We start from the raw sequence: 24,650 nt of genomic DNA on the forward strand, positions 1-24,650 counted from the left end.
GAAAAGGCAAATGATTTTCTCAAGTCAGAGGTCATCAATCTATGCATCTACTCTGTGGTGAGTCTTGATATACATCATGTATCTTTTGTTGATCTGTATATTTTGAGTTTCATTCTTTAAGTGATATGCCTCAAGTACTGCAGCAGAATTCTCTGCCTAGAGTGGTGGCAAGCCAGCTTGAACAATACCCTATTTGCAAAAGTCATCAGTGATGATTGGAAGTGGGGGAGGGGGGCAGGGGGTGGCACACAATTTTTGATACTGAAGAATGCTGAAACCAGCCTGACTCAGCAATGTTTCCTGACAAACTGGCAATGGTGAGACAAAGTTCTTGATAAAGGAACCACTGATATTACTGATAATTCATCTAAAGCTGCTGAGGTGACGCAGCTGGCCTGGAGATGTATGAGTGATTGTTAATCGCTTTATCCTATAAAAGCTGAGTCCCACTTTTAAATGTTAGGGTCTTCTAACATATCCTTTCTCAGAGTGTGTGTGAAGATTCCTCCCTTGAGTGGGAACACCCCTCAAGGCTGCTCTTCTAGGCTGCACAAGAGATGTTTCCACAGTCATTGATATAGGTGAGGAACATCAATATCTACTTAATAATTATTTTGCTAACTTTATTATAACTGCTTCAATATTACTTCAATAAATAGTGCACTATACTAGTACTTATAGCCAAACTGGGTAGTCAGTAATTCTGATTAAGATCTTTTAGACTAATCATTATCATTATAATCATAAATTTAAATAAATATTTATTTCTATAAATGTAATTGGTTTGCTATCCTTAATCCTGCAGGACAAAGTCTTATGAGGGCTCAATTACATTTATATGATCCTTCAGATTTAAAGTGTTGACTAAGTCTGGGGCTAGAACTGGATCCAGCTGAACCAAGGCTCCTCTCTGAGAAGTTTAGTGTGGGTCCTTTATGTACCTCATGATTCAATGGAAGCTGATAAAGCTTACCCAAAACTTCCATTCTGCCTGTGACAGCTAGCCTGTCAGTCACAGCAGCACAACTGCATATATAACTTAGCTCCAGTTCTGGGTTACACATATGACTCGCTCCTTGATATGTTATTTCAAGACATAATCATAATAGATAATTAAGCTTCCTGTCTCCAAGCCTGCAAAGTTTTTCTTTTAGTCACTGCCCTTTGCAATATTCAATGTACTCCTCGGATTTTGCCTGCCTGTTTGCAAGTGAAAACAGGATTGTTGTTAAGCAAATTATCTCATATAGGTTATTGAAGGAATAGTCCACCAGGATGGAAAGGGATTGTTTAGAAAACAATAGTGGCATAGAAACAAAGGTATAAAGTGGCTGTGTGGTAAATGTACTGTGAAGATTAGGCTTCTTGAGTGTTTCCGAGTAGAGAGGCTCAGAGGAAGCCTTTCAGTGAAAGTGGTAAAGCGAAACATTTATAGCTAGAGCTCAATAAGTTTGTGAATGGGATTTTATGACCTGAGTCTTGTGACATGAGGGTCCTGGGCATGGTAATAATGAGACCTCCTCCAATTCTGTGCTCATGTTTTAAAGATCATAGGAATCCTTTTTAACACAACCTGAGACTTATACCTGCGAGTACAACACTTTCCTTGGGTTGTAACTTTTGAGACATTATTTCCCACCATTAAGCATTGCCTGTATTAATTTTCTTTCAACCCCTTTTAATAAACAAGCTGCAGTTATCCACTACTGAGCTCCTACTCAGACACTCTTATTGCTTAGGCCTATAAACCAAAAAAAAAATCTATGTTAATAAAAAAGTTTTGCCCTTGAAGACTGGCCGGACGCTTGTTCAGATCTGGGGTTTTCCTAGGAGAACAAGAACATGTGCATGCTTCAATGTATGTTGAAACCTTACTTCTCATGAAAAACAGTTCTTATCCTGCAGAGTCATGAAGTAAATGCTCTAGTAAAGGGGCCTGTTGCTGGTTCAGAAACCAGAAGCCTCACAGCAGGAGGAAAAAGTAAAATAAAAAATAAGGATAAGGTAAACTGTTCTTTAGCTCTGTGTGGTGACCACTGTGAACAAATCATTTCCATATGTAGGTAGATGCTCAGGCTTGCTCCACACCAGCCTTTCGCTTCACTGCTGTCTGAAGGGGGAGCACTCATACAGAGTACAGGTTATTAGTTATTGCCTTGTCCCTGGCTCTGATTCTGCAGGCATTGACCAGCTGATGTGTGTGTGCATGCAGTTTGCAAGCACATGGCATGGCTTTTTGTAGAACTGGGCTTTGTGCCATTAAGATACACTCTGTGAAGACCAGCTACAAAAGCAATTGTGCTAGCCAATCTGTGGGGGCAAAAGTGACACAATCTGGTTTAAATGCCTCCTTCTGCCTATGAACATCCCTGAAAGTTTTTAAATTGTTAATTACATCCAAAAAGCCACAGGGAGATAAGAGAAACAAAACCAGAATGAGCTAGGGAAACTGGCTTGTATTTTCAGTGTAATTATTTGAATTTTTCCACTTCAGTAGATTTAAGGCAAATTATTATTTTTACTACTGTTTTAATAGGATACACTGCCTCCTAAAAATTCACTTTTCTTTAGGAAAAGAGAGGTTCTTCTTCTGGCTTTTGATAGGGGCTTTTGATAGGCTGAGACAACAGGATAAAGTTGTGCTTGTTTTCCTCAAAACCTGGTAACTGTAGATCTCAGTGCTGCAAGCTGCATTGTATAAGCAGTTTTGACATATTTACAGAAGCACTCTGAAGTACAGCAGACTATACTACAGCAAATATACTTGAACGCAGGGAAGTACTTAACTGCTTTCATAAAGTGTCTGTCCAAACAGCAGGCCATACACTCCAGCATCACAGCACTATGCTTATTTGAACTTATACCTTGGGAAACAGTTGCAGGTAAAAGCAGCACCAAAATAGCTATGTTCCTGAAAAAGAGAAAGTAACTACTTTGAAAACCCAGATAGCTGTTTTCTGAAGGAATAAGGCAATCTATTCTGGCCCTGTTTTCTATCCTGGGTGTGAGTTCACATAAGAAGACTCAAGAAAGGAATTACTTTTTTGTAATGAATCTTAGTATTTGTCATTTGATCTATTTCTCAGGAAGCAGAGAATTTCCTGAGAAAGCAACTCAAATTAGTTTGTAAGCTAGAGAAGCATCAACACAGTCTCCTATTTGAGAATGCCAAAAGGTTTTCCAAATGTACTGATAGAGAAGGCAAACATGTACCTTAATAAAAGCAGACTGAAAGACATCAAAGGAACAAAAGTCACATCTCTGAAGTTTCACTACAATCCTCACACGACTAGTTTTACTATCCCTGCAAGGTAAACTATCAGTGAGCTGCAAGACCAGGGCTCCCCATGAGGGGCTATGAACTAGGAGCAGAGGGTAACCTCATCACCATGTCCTCCCCATTAGGGCTCAATCCCAGGGTGCTTAAGCAGGACCAGGGTTGGTGATGTAATCTCTCAATTTGCCAGTCAGTGTGATGAGTCAGGCCCAAGACTCAGCTAGGGGATCCAGTTAGGCATAGGCTTGGGGATAGGAAAATCTACAGCATGGGCCCATGGTCCAGCCAGGAAAAATAGCAAGTCAGGATGACAGGGAACAGGGCTGAGCACAAACCTTCCTACAGCTCAGCTCAGGCAAGGCTTGGGTGGGGTACTGGACCCTTGGGCAGAGGGTGTGTTGGTGAGGTCACCAATACAGCTGGCCAGGGTAGCTAAAGCTCTCTGTTATGTGTAGCTCCCTGACAATGAGGAGTCTGTTGCCTTCTGCAGAACATCCTGTGTTCAGTATTACTAGTTTTAATAGCACTCATCTTTGTACTAGAGTAGGATGTCTCTTATGACTCCTATTCTTAGAGCAGCCACTCCTATAGTACATTCCTTCTGCTTTAACAGTAGTATTTAGTAGTATTTAACCACAGCCCTGCACATAATTATTTTTTTATATTAAAGGGTTTGGGAGTTTTTTGCAACAGGGAAGCATAGACACTCAAATGTATTTATTCATACTCAAATATAATTGTTAACAAAAATTAAAAGTCAATTAACTTCCGGTTGCTCTTCATTGAAGAGCAAGACAAATTTTTTTCCATACGAAAGAACAGTCTGAGCTCCTAGCAGAGATTTGGAAAACTCTGAGCAGAAATACAGCTGACTTGATCCCTGTATCCAATTATATGAACTGTTCTTCCATAAAGCATTAATTCAGAAACAGAAGTTGTCCCGGCTTCTCTTACAGCTAAGCTCTGCTGAGCTGACCACAATGCTGCCCACAGATCTTATCTCAAGTTAGGAGGAATGCTTACATGCTTTAATGACCTATTCTCTTTTCTTTTTTTCAAAACAAACTTGCTTAAATCTAAGGAGATGTCATTTGACATCTGCTTCCGACAGATACATAGCATGCCTTTGCAATTGTGCTGCTTCTCACAGGTCAGCAGACCAGAAGACCTGTAGGGCTGATAATTCAACAGCAAGTGCTAGAGATTTTCCTTGCAGTAGTTCTGCCTTTACTGAACAATCATGCTCAGGCAAGGCCTTTTAATTTAAAGATAGTGTTATACAAGGCATCATGCTATGGAGCCAAGTGATTTTCATTTGAATAAATCATCAGCTCAGGTACTACAGAAAGAACTATTATCAAGCAGGGTAATGAAGGATTATAAACAAGATCTTGTAATAAGATATCATGATCTGAAGGAAAAAAAAACCTCCAGAAAACAAAAAACCAACCCATGGCAAAATGCAAGAACAATGCAGGTACTATTAAAAAAAAAGATGGTAACTACAATACTTCCCTGCACCATCCCCACCATCCCAATAGGGAATGATTGCTAAAAATCTGAAACAAGTTTTACTAAGCAACTCTTAGCATATGAAAATAGTTTCATAGAGAAGCAAATTGTGCTGATACTCAGTTATTTAACTGCTGTCCTGGCATACTGTGAGTCTCAGAACACAACAGGATTTCAATGGGGATCTTGAAGCAGGAATTTGATAGCAAATCAGTAAATGTTTCTTTGTATGCTAGACTAATGGTTTTCAGTTCTATTTGCTGTCTGGTCCTTTCCACTCCCCCTACCCTTCCCTGCATATTTCATATTTCAGCCACTGCCTCCCTAAGATCTTGCTTTACGGTGAACTTGCCACTGGCTGCCGCATGAGAGGAGCCCCGAAGAAAAGATACAAGGACTCCCTGAAACAACATCTCAGCCTTGGCCATATTGATCACCATAACTGGTCTACTCCGGCCTCAAATCGGGAGGCCTGGAGACACACCATCTATGACGCAGCTGTCTCCTTTGAGAACACACGCAGGATCACCCTCGAGGAAAAAAGGCAACGCAGAAAGAACCGTGTATTGCAGAATACACCATCTAAGGACTCTTTCTGCTGTGCCTTTTGCAGTCGGATATGTCTGTCACATATTGGCCTCATAAGCCACCAGCGTGCCTGTAGCAAATGTGGATAGAGCCTTCCCAAATCTTCGTTCGCAAAGCCTAGCCATGATGATGATGATGTGCCAACAGCCACAGAAAAAGAACAAAAATTAAATGACAACACATCTGTTAACATTTTTACCTATATAACTACTACCAGCTGAGTCAGAGTACCACTGTGCAAGACAAACTTGGGATCTAGCTCTGGTGTTCTTACATTTTTAATGATACCCAGCCCTTGTCAAACAGGCATAACAGAGGTACATTTGATTACTACTGACAGAAGGGAGGCTTGTATTTTACATGTCATTTACATGTTGAAACACCAGATTGCCATGTGTTTCCACTTGGTTTGTTAATATTGAAATTACGATGTCCTGTTCTTGCTGCAAAATCCTGTATTTCTGCACCTCTTTTATTCTACTGGCAGAAGCCGAGTTTTCAGCTCCTTAGTTCAGATATTCATGTCCCATTTAGAAATTTCTCTTGAGACCTTTAAAATGACAGTGATTTTGATTCTAGGCATTATGATTTTTAATCACAGAATCAAAGAATCAATTGGGTTGGAAAAGACCTCTGAGATCCTCAAGTGCAACCTCTGATCCAAAACCTCTGTGGTTACTAGACCATGGCACTAAATGCCACATCCAGTCTCATCTTAAAAACCTCCAGGGACGGTGAATCCATCACCTCCCTGGGCAGCCCATTCCAATGTCTGACCACCCTCTCTGTAAAACAGTTCTTCCTAATATCCAACCCAAACCTCTCCTGGCAGAGCTTAAGACCATGCCCTCTTGTCCTACTGCTGGTTGCCTGGGAGAAGAGTCCTATGTCCACCTGGCTACAACCTCCTTTCAGGGAGTTGTAGAGTGAGGAGGTCTCCCCTGAGCCTCCTCTTCTCCAGGCTGAACAACCCCAGCTCCCTCAGCCTCTCCTCACAGGACTTGTGCTCCAGTCCCTTCACCAGCCTTGTTGCTCTTCTCTGGACCTGCTCCAGCACCTCAATATCCTTCCTGAACTGAGGGGCCCAGAACTGGACACAGTACTCCAGGTGTGGCCTCACCAGCACTGAGTACAGGGGAAGGATAACTTCCCTGGTCCTGCTGGCCACACTGTTCCTGATCCAGGCCAGGATGCCATTGGCCTTCTTGGCCACCTGGGCACACTGCTGGCTCATGTTCAGCTTCTTGTCAATCCAAACTCCCAGGTCCCTCTCTGCCTGGCTGCTCTCCAGCCACTCTGTCCACAGCCTGTAGGGCTGCAGGGGGTTGTTGTGGCCAAAGTGCAGGACCCGGCACTTGGCCTTGTTGAACCTCATCCCGTTGGAATCAGATCATCTCTCCAGCTTGTCCAGGTCCCACTGAAGAGACCTCCCGCCTTCCAGCAGATCAATACTTCCCCCCAACTTGGTGTCATCTGCAAATTTGCTAATGGTACACTCAATCCCCTCATCTAAATTGCCAATAAAGATATTAAATAGAATTAGGCCCAACACCAGGCCAACTGGATGCAGCACCATTCCCCACTACTCTCTGGGCCCAGCCCTCCAGCCCGTTCCTAACCCAGCAGAGAGTGCCCTTGTCCAAGCCATGGGCTGTCAGCTTTTTCAGGGGTATGTTGTGGGAGATGGTGCCAAAGGCTTTGCTGAAGTCCAGACAGACCACATCCACAGCCTTCCCACTCCTCAAGTAACAATCATACTGGCTGATGAACTCATTTTGGAAAAAATCATAAAATGGTGAGAAAACATGTGTCTGCACCTTAACAACCTATTCAAGAAGTGGACACACTGACTTTCTCCTATTTTAGATAGAATAAACTAAGAGGTTTATTCAGTACCTATCCAAATGCAAGCTTCACTGGATACTCCCTAGGTCTTATAATGGAAGGGACAGTGAACACCTTATTCATACCATCTAGTCTGATAGATTTCGCACTGTTGCACCCTCATCTCTTCCTTCTGTGTCTGCCACCAAACACAAACTGCACTCATACAAATGCATGGACACAGAGGTGGCCTGATTCAGTTCCTCTTTTCTTGTTGATCAGTCTTGAATAGTGGAACATAGGCATGCTCTCACTCACATATCTTAAAGATACATTCACATTTGCAGTCCTTTTCAGGTCATGTACAATAACTTTTCACATCCTTGTACACAAATTTAACCCTTGGTCAGATCCTACTCAGCAACCTGCAATCCTGAGGCTTTTGATCATTCTTGTTGCCCTTGGCGCCTTTTTGATGTGAAAGGGTGAGAATAGCCCACCATGTTCAAGTGACAAGAACACTTCGAACTTACTAATAAATTAACGTTCTTCTTATTATCAGTAAAGTAATATTGAGTTGGCATTTGTTATGGCAAAACATCAATGATTAAAAAGTGTTTAAGAGCTGATATTGTAGCTGTGGTTTCAGAGTGCATTAAAAGCATGCTTCATTAATTTTTAGTGTGTGAATAAGAACCTCTTATCTGTATAGTATAGAAACTAAAAGTATAACTGAAACTGATGTGGGTCACTGAGGCAATTAAGCATGTGCTTGCTAAACCAGAGCCTTCTGACTAAATATGTTCCTGCATCTGTCCTCTATAATGTATGTGCGTTTCCCATCACAGAGATTATTTCAGTATATTCAGCATTGGCCAGCAGTTTTCATTGACCTACATAAGTAAAACAGAAAAATAACTCTTAATATGGAATTGTAGTATTCTTAATAAAATCTAGTAATTATTCTTAATGAGACTGTAAGACAGTCACTCTGAGACCTGTTTCCCAGGATTGTTTAACAATGTTTGGTGCTATGTTTCATCATATCATTCCAAAAAGAGGAGTAATGGAAACATTTCTGCCACAGCATGTCCTTATTTATTTACTATAAGTATTAAGCCAAGTCATAAAACAGTATCCAAGCTGAAAAACTGACATCCAATGACACATAGCATGCTTACCAAAACAAGTTGGGAGGGAGTGTCGACCAGCCGGAAGGCAGGAGGGCTCTGCAGAGGGATCTGGATAGACTGGAGAGATGGGCTGACTCCAATGGAATGAAGTTCAACAAGGCCAAGTGCCGGGTCCTGCACTTTGGCCACAACAACCCCCTGCAGCGCTACAGGCTGGGGACAGAGTGGCTGGAGAGCAGCCAGGCAGAAAGGGACCTGGGGGTCCTGATCGACAGGAGGCTGAACATGAGCCAGCAGTGTGCCCAGGTGGCCAAGAAGGCCAATGGCATCCTGGCCTGGATCAGGAACAGCGTGGCCAGCAGGACCAGGGAAGTGATCCTTCCCCTGTACTCTGCGTTGGTGAGGCCACACCTTGAGTATTGTGTTCAGCTCTGGGCCCCTCAGTTCAGGAAGGATATTGAGGTGCTGGAGCGGGTCCAGAGAAGAGCAACGAGGCTGGTGAAGGGACTTGAGCACAAGTCCTATGAGGAGAGGCTGAGGGAGCTGGGGTTGTTTAGTCTGGAGAAGAGAAGGCTTAGAGGCGACCTCATCACTCTCTTCAACTACCTGAAGGGAGGTTATAGCCAGGCGGGGGTTGGTCTCTTCTCCCAGGCAACCAGCAATAGGACAAGGGGACATGGGCTCAAGCTCTGCCAGGGGAGGTTTAGGTTAGATGTTAGGAAGAAATTCTTTACAGAGAGGGTTATCAGGCATTGGAACGGCCTACCCAGAGAGGCGGTGGATTCACCATCCCTGGAGGTTTTTAAAAAGAGATTGGACGTGGCCCTTAGTGCCATGATATAGTAATTGGAGTTGGATCAGGGGTTGGACTTGATGATCTTGGAGGTCTTTTCCAACCCAATCTATTCTATGATTCTATGATTCTATGATTACATTTAGGAAAATGTCTATTTAACTCTGTCAAGGAACTGCTGAAAAGTTGGCATGGTTCAGTGGCTGAAAAACTGTGACTGTTGCAGTGTAGGCTAAAAGCAGAAGTTCATACGGCATTTCCCCTTTTATTTTGCTGTTTTGATGCTATCTAATTTAAATCTCCTGAAGAACAAGCTCTATAGCTCCACATAGTGTTAATTTACAAACATCAAACCTCTGAACAAGCCACAGAATACCTAGATATTTTTCTAAATGTGGATAAAGTAAACCAACTTTCTATAATTTTTCAAATGCATTTTTCTTGAATGGGTTTATTTTTCTGTTATTCAATATTTGTGAGGTCCATCTAAGAATATAACTGACAGTATTCATACTTTTTTTTGTATGTATATTAGCAGCTAGTCCTGACATTGCATCTTTTGCCCCTTCAGCTCTGTAAGTACAAGCTTCTGCTTGACAAAAAAGTTCAAATCTGTCTCTTTAAATAATTTGCACACATAACAGTAAGATTTTAGTAAGATTTTAACAACAAAGACTTTGATGACATCCCAGAGACCACAAAGATGTCACTTTATGGTCTCAGATTAGAAGACAGAACTCTTGGCACATACCTGTCCTCATATTTCTGAGCCTCATAACTGGAAAACATATTTTCTTTGGTGTGCAGGGCATAGACATGAATGACAGCAATTTACTCATAAATACAGTAATGAAAAGGCTCTACTTTATTGTGATGTATTCTTGTACTGAAATAGTTACCATTTAATCAATGATGAATTGGGATGAGCAATTGATTTTCATGTAATTTACCAAGACAGAAATTATTTCCAAGTTCTGTCCTGCAACTAGAAGGTATTTTTAAGCCGCAACATACAGATCATTAACAAATAGGTAAAAAAGGCAGAATTTGAAAATAATTTCTTTAACATTGGACTTCAACAGGAAACAGCTCAAAATATGATGCCTCTTCTGACAGTGACAGTTTCAACTGTACTTTCAACTGTATTTTAGGGATGTTTGGATGGCTCTGACTCAGTAACAGCTTGGCTGATTGTGACACAAGGCCCTTAAAAAAAAGCTGATTTTTTTTTCAGTGTAGTCACTGATCACAAAGGAGTGAAAGCTGAACTGATCACCCATTTCTTTCAGACACAGCCAGGTCAGTACAGACAGAAATAAGTTCCTAGGGGGAAGAGAGATGGGAACTTGAATTCCTGTTGCCCAGGACGCTGTATGGTTGTAACACACAAACTGATAAGAAACTAGGCTCTTGAAACAAGCAGGTAATTTCTGTAGCACTTAGTGGATCACTTACAGCACTCTGTGTTTTTTTCCAAGCAGCTTGGGAACAAAATTCCAAAGTTCAGATGGTACTCTGCTAGCAAAATACATAAAAAGAACCAGGTCAACCAGTATAAACACATAATCAAAACAGAGCAAAGTTGCTACAGCTTTCTCTGCTTACCAAATAAAAGCCTGCAGAGGGCACTGCTAAACACTATCACTATCTTAACACATTGTCAGAGGTTATTTAATATGCATCTCAGTCCAAACAAGTGCCTACAATGAAGAGACACAGAAGACAACATAAGGTTAATATCCACTAATATTATATAAGAAAATTCCAGTGTTTTCTTCTTTGATTTTACTTTGTTCCCTATATCTGATATCCCTATATCAAGATACTTGAAAATGTGTTTTGCATCTTGCCACCTGTAAGAAAGGACCCTGCTTCTTGGATATAGACTGTAGTCCCATGCTGCAGATGATGTTCAACAGCCTACTAGACCAGACTCCTGTCTCCGACATCTATGTTGTCCTTTACTGTTCATCTTCAGACTGAAAACATTCAAATTCAACGGAGGAGTTGACACTGTATAACACAAGTGTTAAGGATAACATGTACAGTTATAGTATGTATAGCAATATAATTCAAGTGTGCTTTTGTTAGTTTCAGATTATATAGTAAAGCAGATGTTCACAAAATTCCAGAAACACCTAATAAAACAAATACTTTAAGTGCATAACATATGATAAGTCTAGGTGACCCCACCTACCAATGCTTCCATACACAAGAGCTCCTATCTCTTCAAGTCTTTTGTCCGCAGCTCCCATATCCATCTAATATACTCTAATTGTACCATGTACCCTGTACTTTACATAGGTTGTGTTACCTGGTAAAAATGTGCAGTCATCACCCCAAAAACGTTTCATTAATTTTCTTCCACATAAGGCAGCTCACACGGTTGTTTGGTCAGTTTGTTCACTGTGAATAAAGAATGTTTTTCCAGCACTGGTTTATACTGAAAATTATGTTAGAAAATGCATACCAGAGTCAGTTAGCTCCTTCTACAATGCTTTTTTTCCGCTTGGAAAGCCACAAGAATAAACTTGTTTCCTAAAGCCAAGACATTAAAAATGATCGGTGATTCGGGATGTTTCAGTTCCTAGTATCAGATATCAAAGACCGTCAAGGAATGCAGTTCTCCAGACATATTCAGAAACCACAATGACTTTTGGCAAAGTAATTGTGTGCACAAAGCAAATACTTCAGTGGTAAGGTATTCATGAAACTACAAGCATATTCACCAGTCAGTGAAACCCAAATAATAAAGTCTGAAAGAACAGACTGAATTTCTAAGGATATTTTCACTGATGTAGAGGATGTTTTAAAAAACCACCCTACCGAACTCATAGCAGTTATGAAAACCAAACTGAAGTCCTCAGGGCTGTATAATCCCAAGAACTCAGATCTTCTGCAAATGTTGTGCTAACTATGTTAAATCTGATAGATCATGGCTTTGGAACATATCTTTATTGACATTGACAACGATTAATCCACTAAATGTTACAGGTTGCTTTCAGAACTGTGAAATATTTTTTCCCTTTTTGTCTGGCTTTATATATTATGTATGGCTGTTAATGAACAGAAAGAGCTCTGCTGTGATTTCCCTTTCTATTTTCTCAGGGATAAACAAACAAAACAAAGTATTTTGGGCCCAAATTTATTTGATTTCAAATCTACCTAAATCACAACTGCAACTTTATTGTAGTATCTGTATCCACACATACTTTCACTCTAAATTTACTTGCAAATTTCAGGTTTGGGTTCTTGAACACCTGGGAAAAGCCACTTTTGAATACTAGATACCTTTCAAAAATTTAGAATGAAAAGGTGTCAGTTGTTTGGTTCATTCATTGAAAAAAAAACCCCAGAAACATTATTGCAAAACACTACTGAAAAACGTAGGAAACTGGGTTCTAACAGTACTGAATTATACTGCTGGTTAGTTATAGATATGGTTCTGTGAGAAGCTAAAAGAGTACTGTGTGACTTGTGTGAAATGGACAATAGACTATAAAATGGATGGTGAGTATTTACATGTTATTAGAGAATTATCTGAAATCAGTAATTATTAATTGCATTGCCTTAAGAGTTATCGAATGGTAAATAATGTTGCCAAATAAATTTGTGACCTCTTGTGAGTGAATGGTTCCCAGAAAAATCAGGTGGAATTTATCTTTAGGTTTTTACTGTATTTAAATGAAGCCGGGTATACAAAATAATTTTTAAAAATCAACAGGAATATAAACATTAGGATTAAGAACTGTACTGTACTCTATTCCAGAATTATTGTTTTTGTCCCAGTACTTCAGGTCATCTACTGTATCTAAGCACAAATTGCTGAGTTCGATTTTGCAGTACCAATAGAATAAACTGTTCTTCCCCTTCTTCCTAAACAGTCTCTTTCACAGGAGTACTCCTTCTACTCCTTCCATCTCACTTGGCTGAATTCAGAAAATGTTTGAAAAAAATCAGAGTGACTTTTCTCTTTATTAATTGCAGCTGACTAGTCTTGGCATTTAACCCATTGTTTTGGTTTTTTTATTTTTATTTTTAAAAAACATAAGATTTTCCTATTGTGTTATAAGGAATCATTTCCCTTTTATTGGGTTATTTTTTTTTTAATTTCTAATATTATTATTTCGATACTGGTTTACATTTCATCTTTAAGGTTGCTAACAAACATTATAATTCACCCTCTGAGATGACCTCTGTAGGTTGTCTGTGGGAAAATGAGTTGAGTATTTGCCTACCTTGTCCTGTTTATATGGAACTGTTCTCAGTGTAAAAGTCCATTTTGGTGGGTCAAAGGATGACTAAAATGATAAAATGTGCAGTTTAAATAACAGACTAATGCAATCTTTACACTTCATCAGCAAAAATCTGCAAGGTAAAGGACACATTTGTTCCATGACCAATTTTAAGAAATGAAGATAACTTAATAAAGACATTTTCATGCACAAAACAGATGTGCTTACGAACTGTCACACCCTTTCTGGGTTTATATGACACCATGCCTGCATCTGTAAGCAGCATGGCAAAACCTTCATGACACTGACCACGGCCATGCCTCACTAACAGTCTTTCTGTCAGTTTTTTGTTTGTTGTTTTTGTTTTTTTTTTTTACTTTGAGCTATGTTGCTGGTAGTGACAATAGTGGGGGGAGAGGTCATTGTTTTTTTTTAAATTTAACATGCAAGGACTGACTCTCCGTCATTGCTCATGGAACAGCTACAGATATAACATTACGTGAGAAGTAGCTGCAGAATCTAAATGACAGCTTATGGCAACAGCTGCACATCAACACCAGGACTCTTAACAGTGGCAACTACACAGAATAGCTACTCTCATCCAACATTTTCATTCTCAATCTACTTTTGCCACCAGCAGTGTCTCCTCCTTCCTTTCACTAGCCTGGCAACATCAGGACTTATGTATTTAGGTTTATGATATTTCAATGTCCCTGGATGTTCCCACAGCTCTGCATGAGCTCTTCCTTTCCAGGACACAGCTATCTCAAGAGCGCAGTTTCCAAAACAACGTGACTGTCACTGAATAGGCAGCTGCAAGCAAGTCTTATCTTCCACTAGGTGAACTTGATGACAACTGACAAGTGGACCTTTGTGCATAAAGGGCTTTCACAATTCTCTTGCGCTTTGTTATCATAGTCTTGCTGCTATATCCTGTAATTGTGCCTTGGTAGCCACTGCCAGATCTGTTCAAGAAATTCTCTGAGCTTGGTCTACTGTATGCATTTTATTTCTACACAACTTTTGTGTCTCAAGGTATTATGAGTTACATTCCCATACCACAACACTGAGAAATATGCTTTTGTAGTCAAGTACAAACAGCCTATTATTAGAAAAAGTTTATTATTACCACATTACCATTCTAGGCATGTATTTTTGATTTAGCCTACAAAAATGTACCAAAAATATCACACAGTTTAGATTGCATTTGTATTATTGATGTGTGGGTTTCGATAGTCATACTTTTAATGACACGCTGCTACCATCATTATTTTTAATTTCAAATATGTGCCTCATGCCTTTCCACGGAGAAAAGAACAATATCAGCAATCCAAAACTTACAAGGGCTCCAGTCTCCACTTTTACAACAAAATTCTACAATCCAGTCGCTATTAAGAGCAGTACTTGTTTCCCTCATTAATGCTGCTCCCAGCACACAACTTGGCATTGATCTGCATGCACCAACAACATGACTTGAATGAACATATTAGGATGCAGCAGCATTAACTAAGGAAGCTACAAAGTATGAAAGGCATGCAGGTCCCTTACTAATTCTTTCATGGATTTTCTTTGACAAATTTTTCTGTACTTTCATGAAGTAAGATGAACTTGGCAAAATGTAATTAATCCAAAAGAAGGATGATTCTGAAGTTGTAAATATTCTTCAGGATGTATTTTGTGCCATTTGTTTAATAATCTGAGGAATAGAGGGGGAATCAATAAAATGAAATGATGCCACACTTCTAATTTCCATTTCCTAATTTAGCAGGCTAGCTGTCAAAAAGTGTTCAGGGAAAAGACTATAGCAAGGAGGATGTTTGTAGAAGAAGCATTAGTTGGCACATATCTGAGAGCGGGGAATTTGATGGTAGGACATTTTCAAGTTGCCCAGTTAAAAGCATAAGGTATGAAATATCTTGGTGTTTTGTTTCTTTACTATATTTTTTCCAAGGTCTATTATGGTTTTGTCTGGATTCTAACAGATATGGATATGGATTCTAATAGATACAGATTCTCTTTCTGTGTTCAGATAAAAATATTTCAGCTGGGACACAGTATTCATATGGTAAGAACAATATATTACCAGAAAGCTGTTAGGACAAAGCAGGCCTTAGGAGTGGGGACAGGCCGTGTTCTTTGAAGGGCACTGGATAATTTGCATGCAGTGAGACCTCTCTATAGATAGCTCAGTCTGGAGGAACTCCTCTAACAGGCAGTGCCGGGGGACTTGTTCACAAAACTTTTCTGCTTATTTCTAGCAATAGCTATTTCTTTGTAACACAAGCACTGCCCTTGCAACACCGTAGAGATCTTACCTTTAGTTCTCTTCCATTTCTTTTTATTTGCCAAGAGAGATACCAACTAGCTTCATTCACTACCTCTAAAGCTGTAGCTTTAGTTTCTATTTCTACTTGTCATCCTTCACACCACATGCTCCTACTCTCTCCGTAACGTGCAAATAAAAGCATGTGGGCAATCATGGAAACAAGATTAAGTAACAGGCCTTGGATAAAAATAACCCAGTGTGGAACACTGATCCAAGTCATCACTTGGGAGAAACGTCTGTGCCTGCCCCTGGCAGACGCCTAACGGCAGGTACACACACTGCATGAGCAACCCGTGCTCAGCCTGCCCCCGACACAGCTCACCCCACACAGAATTCATCGCAGAGTCACGGAATGGCATGGGTTGGAAAGGACCTTACAGATCATCTCGTTTCAACCCCCCTGCCATGAGCAGAGACACCTTCCACTAGGCTAGGCTGGTCAGAGCCCCACCCAGCCTGGTCTTGAACACTTCCAGGGATGCAGATCCACAACTTCTCTGGGCAGCCTGTGCCTCACCACCCTCACAGCAGAGAACTTCCTCCTCTATAGCTACTCTGAACCTGTTCTCTCCTGGAATCTATTCCCCTTGTCCCGTCACCCCCCGCTCCGCTTCCCTCTCCCCTCCGCTTCCGTCTCCCCCGGCTCCCCTTCCCTCTACACCGACTCCCCTTTCGCCTCGCACCTCTTCCTTCCGCTCCTTTTCCCTCTCTCCCCGCTCCCCGCTCCTTTTCCCTCTCTCCCCGCTCCCCACTCCTTTTCCGTCTGCCCCCTCTCCCTTCTCTCCCGCTTCAGCCCACTTCCCCGTTCCCCCTGCCCCTCCTGCGCACGCGCTCCCCGCGCCCCCGACGCCGGGCGCGCCTTTTCCGCCCGGAGCAGTGACGCGCACGCCTCTGGCGTCACTTCCGCGCGGCGCGGCCCCGCCCCGGCCCCGCCCGCCCCGCGCCGCCGCCCGGGGCCTGGAACAGGGGAACGGGGGGGAGGAGCAGCAAGAGGAAGAGGAAGAGGAGGAGGGGAGGGGGGAGCGGTGGGACATGGCGGCGGGGTTCTCGGCGACGACACCGACCCGGAGCGCGGGCGGGCGAGGCACCCGTGGGAGGGCGGAGCCGCCGCTGCCGCCGCCGCAGCGCCGCGGCGCCCGCTCGGAGCAGTGACCGACTGGCCCGGCCCCCCCGCGCCGCCTCCCGCAGGCCCGCCCGGCCCTCGCGCCAACCCGCACTCACCCCCGCCCCGGCACCGGCGGCCCCAGCGCCGGGCAGGCCTCGGCCCGCGTCTCCGGCCGTCCCGTCCTGTGCCCGTGATTATGCGCGATCGGCCGCCGAGCCTGCGCCTCTCCCTCGGCTGATGTCCCCGCTGTCCCCCGCCTAGGATAGAGCAGGCTGAGCGCCCGCGCCTCGGGCACGGGGAGATCCACAGTCATGTATTTCCTCAGCGGCTGGCCCAAGAGGCTACTGTGTCCTCTGGAGACTCTGGAGCGACCGCTTCACATCCAGACGGATCCCCAGAGAGCTTTCTTCGCAGTTTTATCCCCATCTCAGCTGAGCATCTGGTACTGCAGAGTGAGTATCCATCGGCTTGTCAGCTCTCGGACCCTGCACCCCCAGCTGTTAATATTTTTCTTGTTCTTCCAGAAACAGTTGGAAAATTTGAAATTAAGTTTCTAGGATACTTCATTATTTGTGAATCAGAGCGATTAAGCCACGATATTTACTGACAGCAATGTAGCTTTAAGAAAATATGCAACATCAATCTACTTGCAGTTAACACCTGTTATGCCTGAAAACTGAGACTTCCAACCAACTTTTTTTTTATTTTAACACTAAATATCTCTTATGCTTAACGTAAGGAGTGTTTGTAGCAAATTTTTTTGGTTTTGCCAATATGCTTCATGTCTTCTGCCTTTTCAGGTTCTGTGTTTTATGTAAAAAAACATATGAATGTAGGAGATATGGAATAGTTTCTGTAAAGCACAGAACAAACTAACTACTCAGGCTGTTATAACACAGAAGTTCACAAACTTTTATGGAAAACTTTATAACAGAAAACTTGTCATGGCTTTTGCATGGAGGTTGCTGCTGCAGCAACATCCAGTTTGAGACTGTGTGAATAATTGACATTACGTGCCTTACTCTTAATTCTCATTGTATTAGTGTGAATCTTGCGTGTCAGTTTGATTTGATGCAGTCAATGAAACAACTGTGAAACTGACTTTAAATTTTGATGCTGAATCCTTTTAAATACTGCTTAGATTAGACCCTAAATCTGTCTATAAATATCTCCAGCTCCAGGTAATATAGAGTTCATCTCAGATTACCAGGGAAAACCAACAATCCAACTTTAGAAAGCTGATATTGGAAGATGTCAAATAACAGTCATAGCCTTAAAAATCTCGTTTTAAGTTATGCTGAGATTTCATCACATTATGTTTTATTGTGCTCCACATGACTGTTCTTTAGTTCCTTGCTGGGGTGCTGATGCTGTTTTTGGAACCTAGACGGGTATCCAGCTAGGACGTAATCAGCCTGGTAACTATGCTGTGGGAACATCACCATGTGGCCTGTGTTTCCTTAGGTTTGTGGCACACTTGTATATAAACTGTACACTCTTCCAGCTTTTGCCAGTTCTTGAACCTGTAGCTATAGTTTGTCAGCAGAGCACAATTGTTCTTCTTTTCTGGGAAAATATGTAAAAAACCCAACGGGCATGTGGAATGCTTCTCAAGATGTGCGCTGTTGTCTAGAATGTAGTTTACTTTATGGTCTGTTCCCAAGGACCAGGTTCATTAAGTCACATGCTTAGACTTGTTTTGAAATGTTAAACATTGTATAATTGGCTACAGACAGAGGACTAGAAGAATTCACTTGCTGCAGAAGAGTTGAGTAAACTCAGAGGCCATTTACATTTTTAAAATAGATTTTGATTCAGTTTGTAATGGGTGCTTTTGAGGAAGGTACTGACTTTGCCAGGCTTGACCACCGACTGATCTTAAACTAAAAAAGTGTCTCACTGCCTCTGTGGACAACTGGCTGTTAGCAAAAACCTGTAAGAATGAAGATTTTGGTCAAGGGCATTTTTAAAAAGAATTTCTTTCATTGTTTTTCTGTATATAGCTTGGGTTTTGAGTGTGCCTGTGGGGTTTGTTTGTTTGTTTGTTTTATTTGGGTTGAATTTTTTTGTAGGGTTTTTTTTATTTTTGAATGTTGAACTTATATAAAATAAAATTACTGCATTCTAGAAAATGCTTTCATTTGTCAAAAGTATCTTCTTTGAAACAAGGGTAAGATCTAGTCAGGTTGAACTGACTCAATTTCTTGAAGTAGAAAAGCCTTCAGGCTAATGTTCTTGTTAAGACTTGTTACTATCTCAGCTGTATATGAGAGGTTTCATGTAAAATGAGGTGGTGAGACTGGGAAAGTTCTGTTTTGAGTTTTTCAAAAACAGGGGGCCCTTTGAAATGCTTTCAGGTGTGTGAGCTTACATTCAGTATGTATATTTTTTTAAAGTGACATAGTACTGTTTAAAGCTCCATTTCATCTACTATGAACTAAGAACTAGTGGAACGAAGGAAAGTTTATCCCAAAGAATGGATTATTTTCTGTTTTGGAATCAGTCTAGGTATTAAGATTAGAAACTGGGGTAAGTATTGTTGCTAAAAACCAGATGGAGTTCTGTTAGTGTTTTTGAACCAAAAAGTCCTATTTTACTTTTTGGGAGAGATTGGATTGTGTATAGAGAAGATCAGTGTCCAGTGGTGAATTTTCAATCATGCACCAGTATAGGTGAAAGATAATTGAGCACAGACCCCCTAGTATGTTTACATTTATTTATGAATTATATGCATGTTCTGCTGTACCACTATGCACATTAGCAAATGTGCACAACATAGCCTGGTCTATTCTACTCTATTTTCAGTTGGAAGGGACCTACAGTGATCACCTAGTCCAACTGCCCGACTAATTCTGGGCTGACCAAAAGTTAACTCATGTTATTAAGGACTGGTAGACTCAGGACATCAACCACCTCTCCTGGACACCTGTTATGGGTTTTAAAAGGAAGGAAAAAGGAAAAAAAAAAAAAGACTGAGTTAAAGCCAAAATAAGCACATTTTAAAATTTTTACTTTATTTTAGATATTATTGGTGCTAAAAATCCTTTTTTGCTCCCCAATGGACTATATTAAATGCACTGCTCTTTGGAGTCCTCTGTTTCAACTATTTTTCTTAAATCTGAAGTTTTAGGCCTAGGTACCTCAGAAAATTTCTTGACACTAAGAGCCAATGAAACTATTTTCATTGACAACAGTGGAAAGCTTGTCAAACGTTTTCATTCCGGTAATGTTAAGTAGTTGGATGCTTGAAATGAGAAATATCAATTAACGAAAGAAACTTTCTGAAATGCTAAAACGAGGTAATTGATGTGTAATAGATTGACTTGGCAACTAAAGATGAGGTTTCACAAGGCAGCTGTGCAGTCCTAACTGTCACAATCTTTCCTGCTCGCACGTCTGTTTTATTGGATTTTGTGGTCTTTTTACAGGCCTGTTAAGCTTAATGAACAAATAGAAGCCTGCTTTTTTTTAGCTCATGAATGGATCAAAGGAGCGTAGTAGATGGCCCGTTGAAAGTGTCACTCCCTTAACAGTTGTGGCTTTAATTTTAAATTGGTTTGGTTATCTCTTGAATTCTAGATATTCACCCATAGGGCTCTAGGATATTAAGGGAAAATGTCTGCAGCTAAGGAAGAAGGTGGTATAGATGAGTGGAGTTTTCTGCCTAACCCTTGAAAAGTGAATTGTGTGCAACAAGAATAGTCCACTGGCGTAGTTGTATGTATAAATATAGCCCAGCATTTCCTTTCTTTAATCTTAACAAACTTGTGACAATGAGAGGAATAAGTACTAGCCTTGAATATTTGATGAAACTCCTGTAGGTTGTTGGATTATCTGCCATGACTCTGCCAGTCAAAACCAGTTTTGTAAGCTCTTTGAAGCCAAGAGTAGCTTGCCCCAACTACTTATTTGGAGGAGGTTTTCTTGATTACCTATGCTTCTCAGCTTATGATTTACGCTTACCCTTGTTTTTTAAAATTGTATTCGTTTTTTTTTTTTATGATGATCTGATGTTGAGTCAGATCACCCTAATGAACTAAAATAGGTGTATGGGAAAGCATGCACGTCAGAATCCTGGATTGTCAAATGATTGATATTCATTCTAAATGCTGGATAGATCAATGTTCAAGCAGCTCTCGTAGGGCACTGTTATGTGCTTTTCAGTCTCTAGCTGTTGCTGTATTAGAGTTGAACTCGTTATGTGCTTTAAATCCAAGCATGTATGTTAGTTAAATAAGTAGGACAAAATAGGCAGCTGTGCTTCTGTTGTGGAAGTGATCTCTGTTATCTGGAATTTTGCCATGCTGTAAAAGTAGTTACTTGTGACACCAGTGCATATAGTTCATAAGACATATAAATAAATACATTTGCAGTTGTTTTTGTAGTCTTTTTTTGTATTACGGGTGGCTATTAAAAGAAGTGTTTTCACTGTGCTGTCAAGATTATGTTTTAATCTCAGAACTGTAAACAGAATAATTTACAGAATTATTGTGTATGGCTTTTTCTTGGATAGATTTGGATGCAACCTTTGTAGGATTTTTATCTGTAATTTGACTGCAGAATGGCACAACAGATATCTTGATAATGATGTAAGTGTCGTGTTGGTTGTGTATTGTGAACAGTATGACATAGTATCAGTGCAAGGTAAGATGTCTTGCCTCTTCTGCTGTTTTTTCCTTAGTAGTTTAACCCATGAGATGCTAATCTCTTATTGATACCCTTCAGACGTTGGCCTGAGAAGGCCATTTCTTTTTGTATGTCAGTAACAGTAATGGTTGTTGTTGCTTTTATTATAAAGATACATTTGCGATTACAGAATAAAGAAAATTAGAAATACTTGTTACACTGATAGATTTATCATATGAAATGTAAATTGTCATGTGGTTATTCAGTAAGACTACCAGGTTTTCAGTGTCTCTTGTATTAACAAGAAGGATGAAGGAAAAAGCATTCTCAGTTACGAGTTTTGACTGTGCAGTTAGTTGCAAATAAAAGAGCAGCAAAGATGTATAGAATATGTCCTTGCTTTTTGGCAGCATTTTTGAGCAGTAGTTTAACTGAAGACTTTCACATGGAAGAGGTAGTTATTGAAACTTCTGATGCACTTTGATTCTTACCTATTTCACAATAACTGTGAAGCACAGTATTGGGAGCTGTGTCTGCTGTGTTTGTTACATGGGTACTATGTTGATTCTAAGCTTTCCAAATGGTTTAAAAATTCAATCAAAGGAGTTAAGTTTCGGCTTGTCTCTCTGTTACTGACAAAATGGCTTTTTTTGGTCTTTTTTTTTCCCTTCTGGTCCTTAATAGTTTTTCTGTTCCTTATGCATACATCCATACTTTTCTTTTTTCTCCATCTAACCTTTCTGGTTTATTTATAATCCTGCAAAGCTTCAGCATTTAAAGTGGAGCACAGACCATGTAATGATGAAAAAAGTGGTCGGTGTCAGCTGACTTTTGCTCTGTTTTCTCCTAGCTTTGTTTTTGTCACTTAAATTATAAGCTCCTCCAAACAGCTTTTTGATTTTTGTCTTGTGTCTACAGCTTAATGAAACATTGAAACATTTGTCTTATAAAACTAAACAGGGCATTTGTGTTTTTGAAAGAAACTGCCTCTTGGATCTAAATGAGATGGATTTTTGATGTCTAGAGTAATATATTGTTAGGGGATGAGAATATTGGAGTCTTAACAGTTACCACAGCCATGCAAGTTCTTGTTTTGATCTCACATTAAGAAACCCAAACTTGTACATAAGACCATGTTCCATATGTGCTGTTAGGTGTTTACTTTTGAAACTTAGTCCAGTAGTTTTCCACTGTATTTGCTGACCTACTTAACTTGTAAAATCCACTACATGCACAGTTTGTCATTGACCTGCAGCACTCAAACCAGAGAATCTCAATTAAGGAAAACTCTTTTTTTATTAGTTTATGTTCTGTGAAAGGAACAATGATTGTACCTCTCTGCATTTCGGTTAACTTATAATTTTCTGTAATTCCCTTTAACCATCTCAATTAGGACAGACACTTGCTCGTAGGATGGATGCTGTTCAAGTCTGTTCAAGGCTCCTTGCCCTCTTTAATGAGGGCCTGTTCAGAGCAACATTCATATCTTAGTTTAGGGTTTAAGTGAATACTTGATTTGCATTTACATCAAATGTGGTAGAATGATTGTTTTTAGGGAAGTGAATTGGTAATATCCCATATCTAAACTCATTAAGTGAACTTTCTGCAGGGTTTGTATACCTTGATAGGTTTTGGGTTTTTTTTGTAAAAACTATATGGTTCAGTGTTCTGAGACTAGTTATGCTGCTAACAGAATCACAGAATCAGAGAATATGCTGAGGGGGAAGGGACCCATGAGGATCATCAAGTCCAATCCTTGATCCAGGGCAGGACACCCCAAGAGTCACACCACATGCCTGAGAGTATCATACAAACGCTTGAAGTTTGCAAGGCTTGGTGCTGTGACCACTTCCCTGATGAGCCTGCTCCAGTGCCCTAACACCCTCTGGGGGAAGAACCTTTTTCTAATAGCCAGCCTAAACCTCCCTTGACACAACTTCAGGCTGTTTCCTTGGGTCCTGTGACTTGTCACCACAGAGAAGAGATCAGTGCCTGCCCCTCTGCTCCTTCTCATGAGGAAGTTGCAGACTGCCATGAGGTCTCCCCTCAGTCTCCTCTTCTCCCGGCTGAACAAACCGAGTGACCTCAGCCGCTCCTCAGACAGCTTCCCCTCCAGGCCCTTCACCATCTTCATTGTCCTCCTTTGGATGATCTCTAATAGCTCGATATCTTTCTTCTATTGCAGTGCCCAAAACTACACACAAAATTCAAGGTGAGGCCACCCCAGTGCAGAGCAGAGCAGGACAATCCCCTCCCTCGACCAGCTGGCGATGCTTTGTCTGATGCCCCCCAGGACACGGTTGGCCCTCCTGGCTGCCAGGGCACTGCTGACTCAGATTCAACTTGCCATTGACCAAAACCCTCAGGACCCCCAGGTCCCTTTCTGCAGAGCTACTCTCCAGCCTCCCATTCCCCAGTCTATACACACATCCAGGATTGTCCCATCCCAGGTGCAGAATCCAGCACCTTCAATTGTTGAACTTCGTATAGTTGGTGATTGTCCATTCTTCTAATTTGTCAAGGTCTCTCTGCAGGGCTTCCCTGCCTTCGAGGGAGTGAACAGCTCCTCTGAGTTTTGTGTCATCTGCAAACTTGCTTAGTATCCCTTCCTGTCCTGTATGCAAGTCATTTATGAAGATGTTGAAGAGCACAGGGCCCAAGATGGAACAAGACCCTGTGTGCTCGACCTGTGAGACAGTTGCTCATCCAGTCCATGATGGGTTTATCCAGCTGTGTGCTGGACATTGTGATACTTAGGAAATGGTAAAGATGCTGTATTTGGCCAGACAGAATTAAGTGAAATAGTAACAATTTCATATTATTTCTTTATGGGTTTGACTGCCGTCCTGTGTGTTTTGTGTTGGGTTTTTTTAATTGTTTGCATAGGTATTTTGTCCTTATGTTGGTGCAGAGCTCATCTTTCATAGTGAAAAGTCCAGAGGGATTCTTCAGGGACAAAAACAACTGATAATGAAACAGATATGTGTTTTTAGGTAGTTTGAGTTTAGGTGTCTCTGCTGATGAAGCTGTCTTGCTACATGCTGTTTTACAGGTAGTGCAGTTCCTCTCTTGTCTTCCAAAACACGTTTGCTTTTAGCTATCTCTTTTGAATGTCGTGATAATCACATGTCAGTAAGAGAGAGACGTGTTTAATGCTAGAGAGACGTTGTTGTGAAGCATAAAAATTTCGGGGCAAGAACTGTGGAACATGATCTTGTGAAGAGATAGCCA

At 41.0% G+C, this 24,650-nt stretch overlaps 1 protein-coding gene and 1 long non-coding RNA gene across 12 annotated transcripts in view; one reads left to right on the forward strand and one right to left on the reverse strand.

Annotated features, from left to right (window-relative positions):
* The window catches only part of LOC135407690 (uncharacterized), a 30,136-nt gene extending 13,815 nt beyond the window's left edge, over positions 1–16,321 (reverse strand). Inside the window, exons 1-5 of one of the 7 annotated variants that reach the window (XR_010426973.1) lie at positions 15,678–16,321; positions 14,911–15,058; positions 13,366–13,428; positions 11,442–11,570; positions 8,718–11,140 (exon numbers count right to left, since the gene is read on the reverse strand). This is a non-coding gene — a long non-coding RNA (uncharacterized LOC135407690). Of the gene's footprint in view, positions 1–8,717; positions 11,141–11,441; positions 11,571–13,365; positions 13,496–14,910; positions 15,059–15,677 lie in introns of those variants that run through there. The other 6 variants (XR_010426975.1, XR_010426974.1, XR_010426970.1 and 3 more) reach the window with 6 other exon arrangements.
* Positions 16,322–16,709: 388 nt separating this feature from the next.
* RIC1 (RIC1 homolog, RAB6A GEF complex partner 1) overlaps positions 16,710–24,650 on the forward strand; it is a 48,060-nt gene continuing 40,119 nt past the window's right edge. For 3 of the 5 annotated variants that reach the window (XM_064643250.1, XM_064643252.1, XM_064643251.1), the window contains exon 1: positions 16,712–17,245. In XM_064643250.1, the coding sequence (XP_064499320.1) occupies positions 17,105–17,245 (141 nt within the window). In that variant the 5' untranslated portion in view covers positions 16,712–17,104. Of the gene's footprint in view, positions 17,246–24,650 lie in introns of all 5 variants that reach the window. The other 2 variants (XM_064643255.1, XM_064643254.1) reach the window with 2 other exon arrangements.

Source organism: Pseudopipra pipra, chromosome Z (assembly GCF_036250125.1).
Source record: "Pseudopipra pipra isolate bDixPip1 chromosome Z, bDixPip1.hap1, whole genome shotgun sequence".
Lineage (NCBI taxonomy): Eukaryota > Metazoa > Chordata > Aves > Passeriformes > Pipridae > Pseudopipra > Pseudopipra pipra.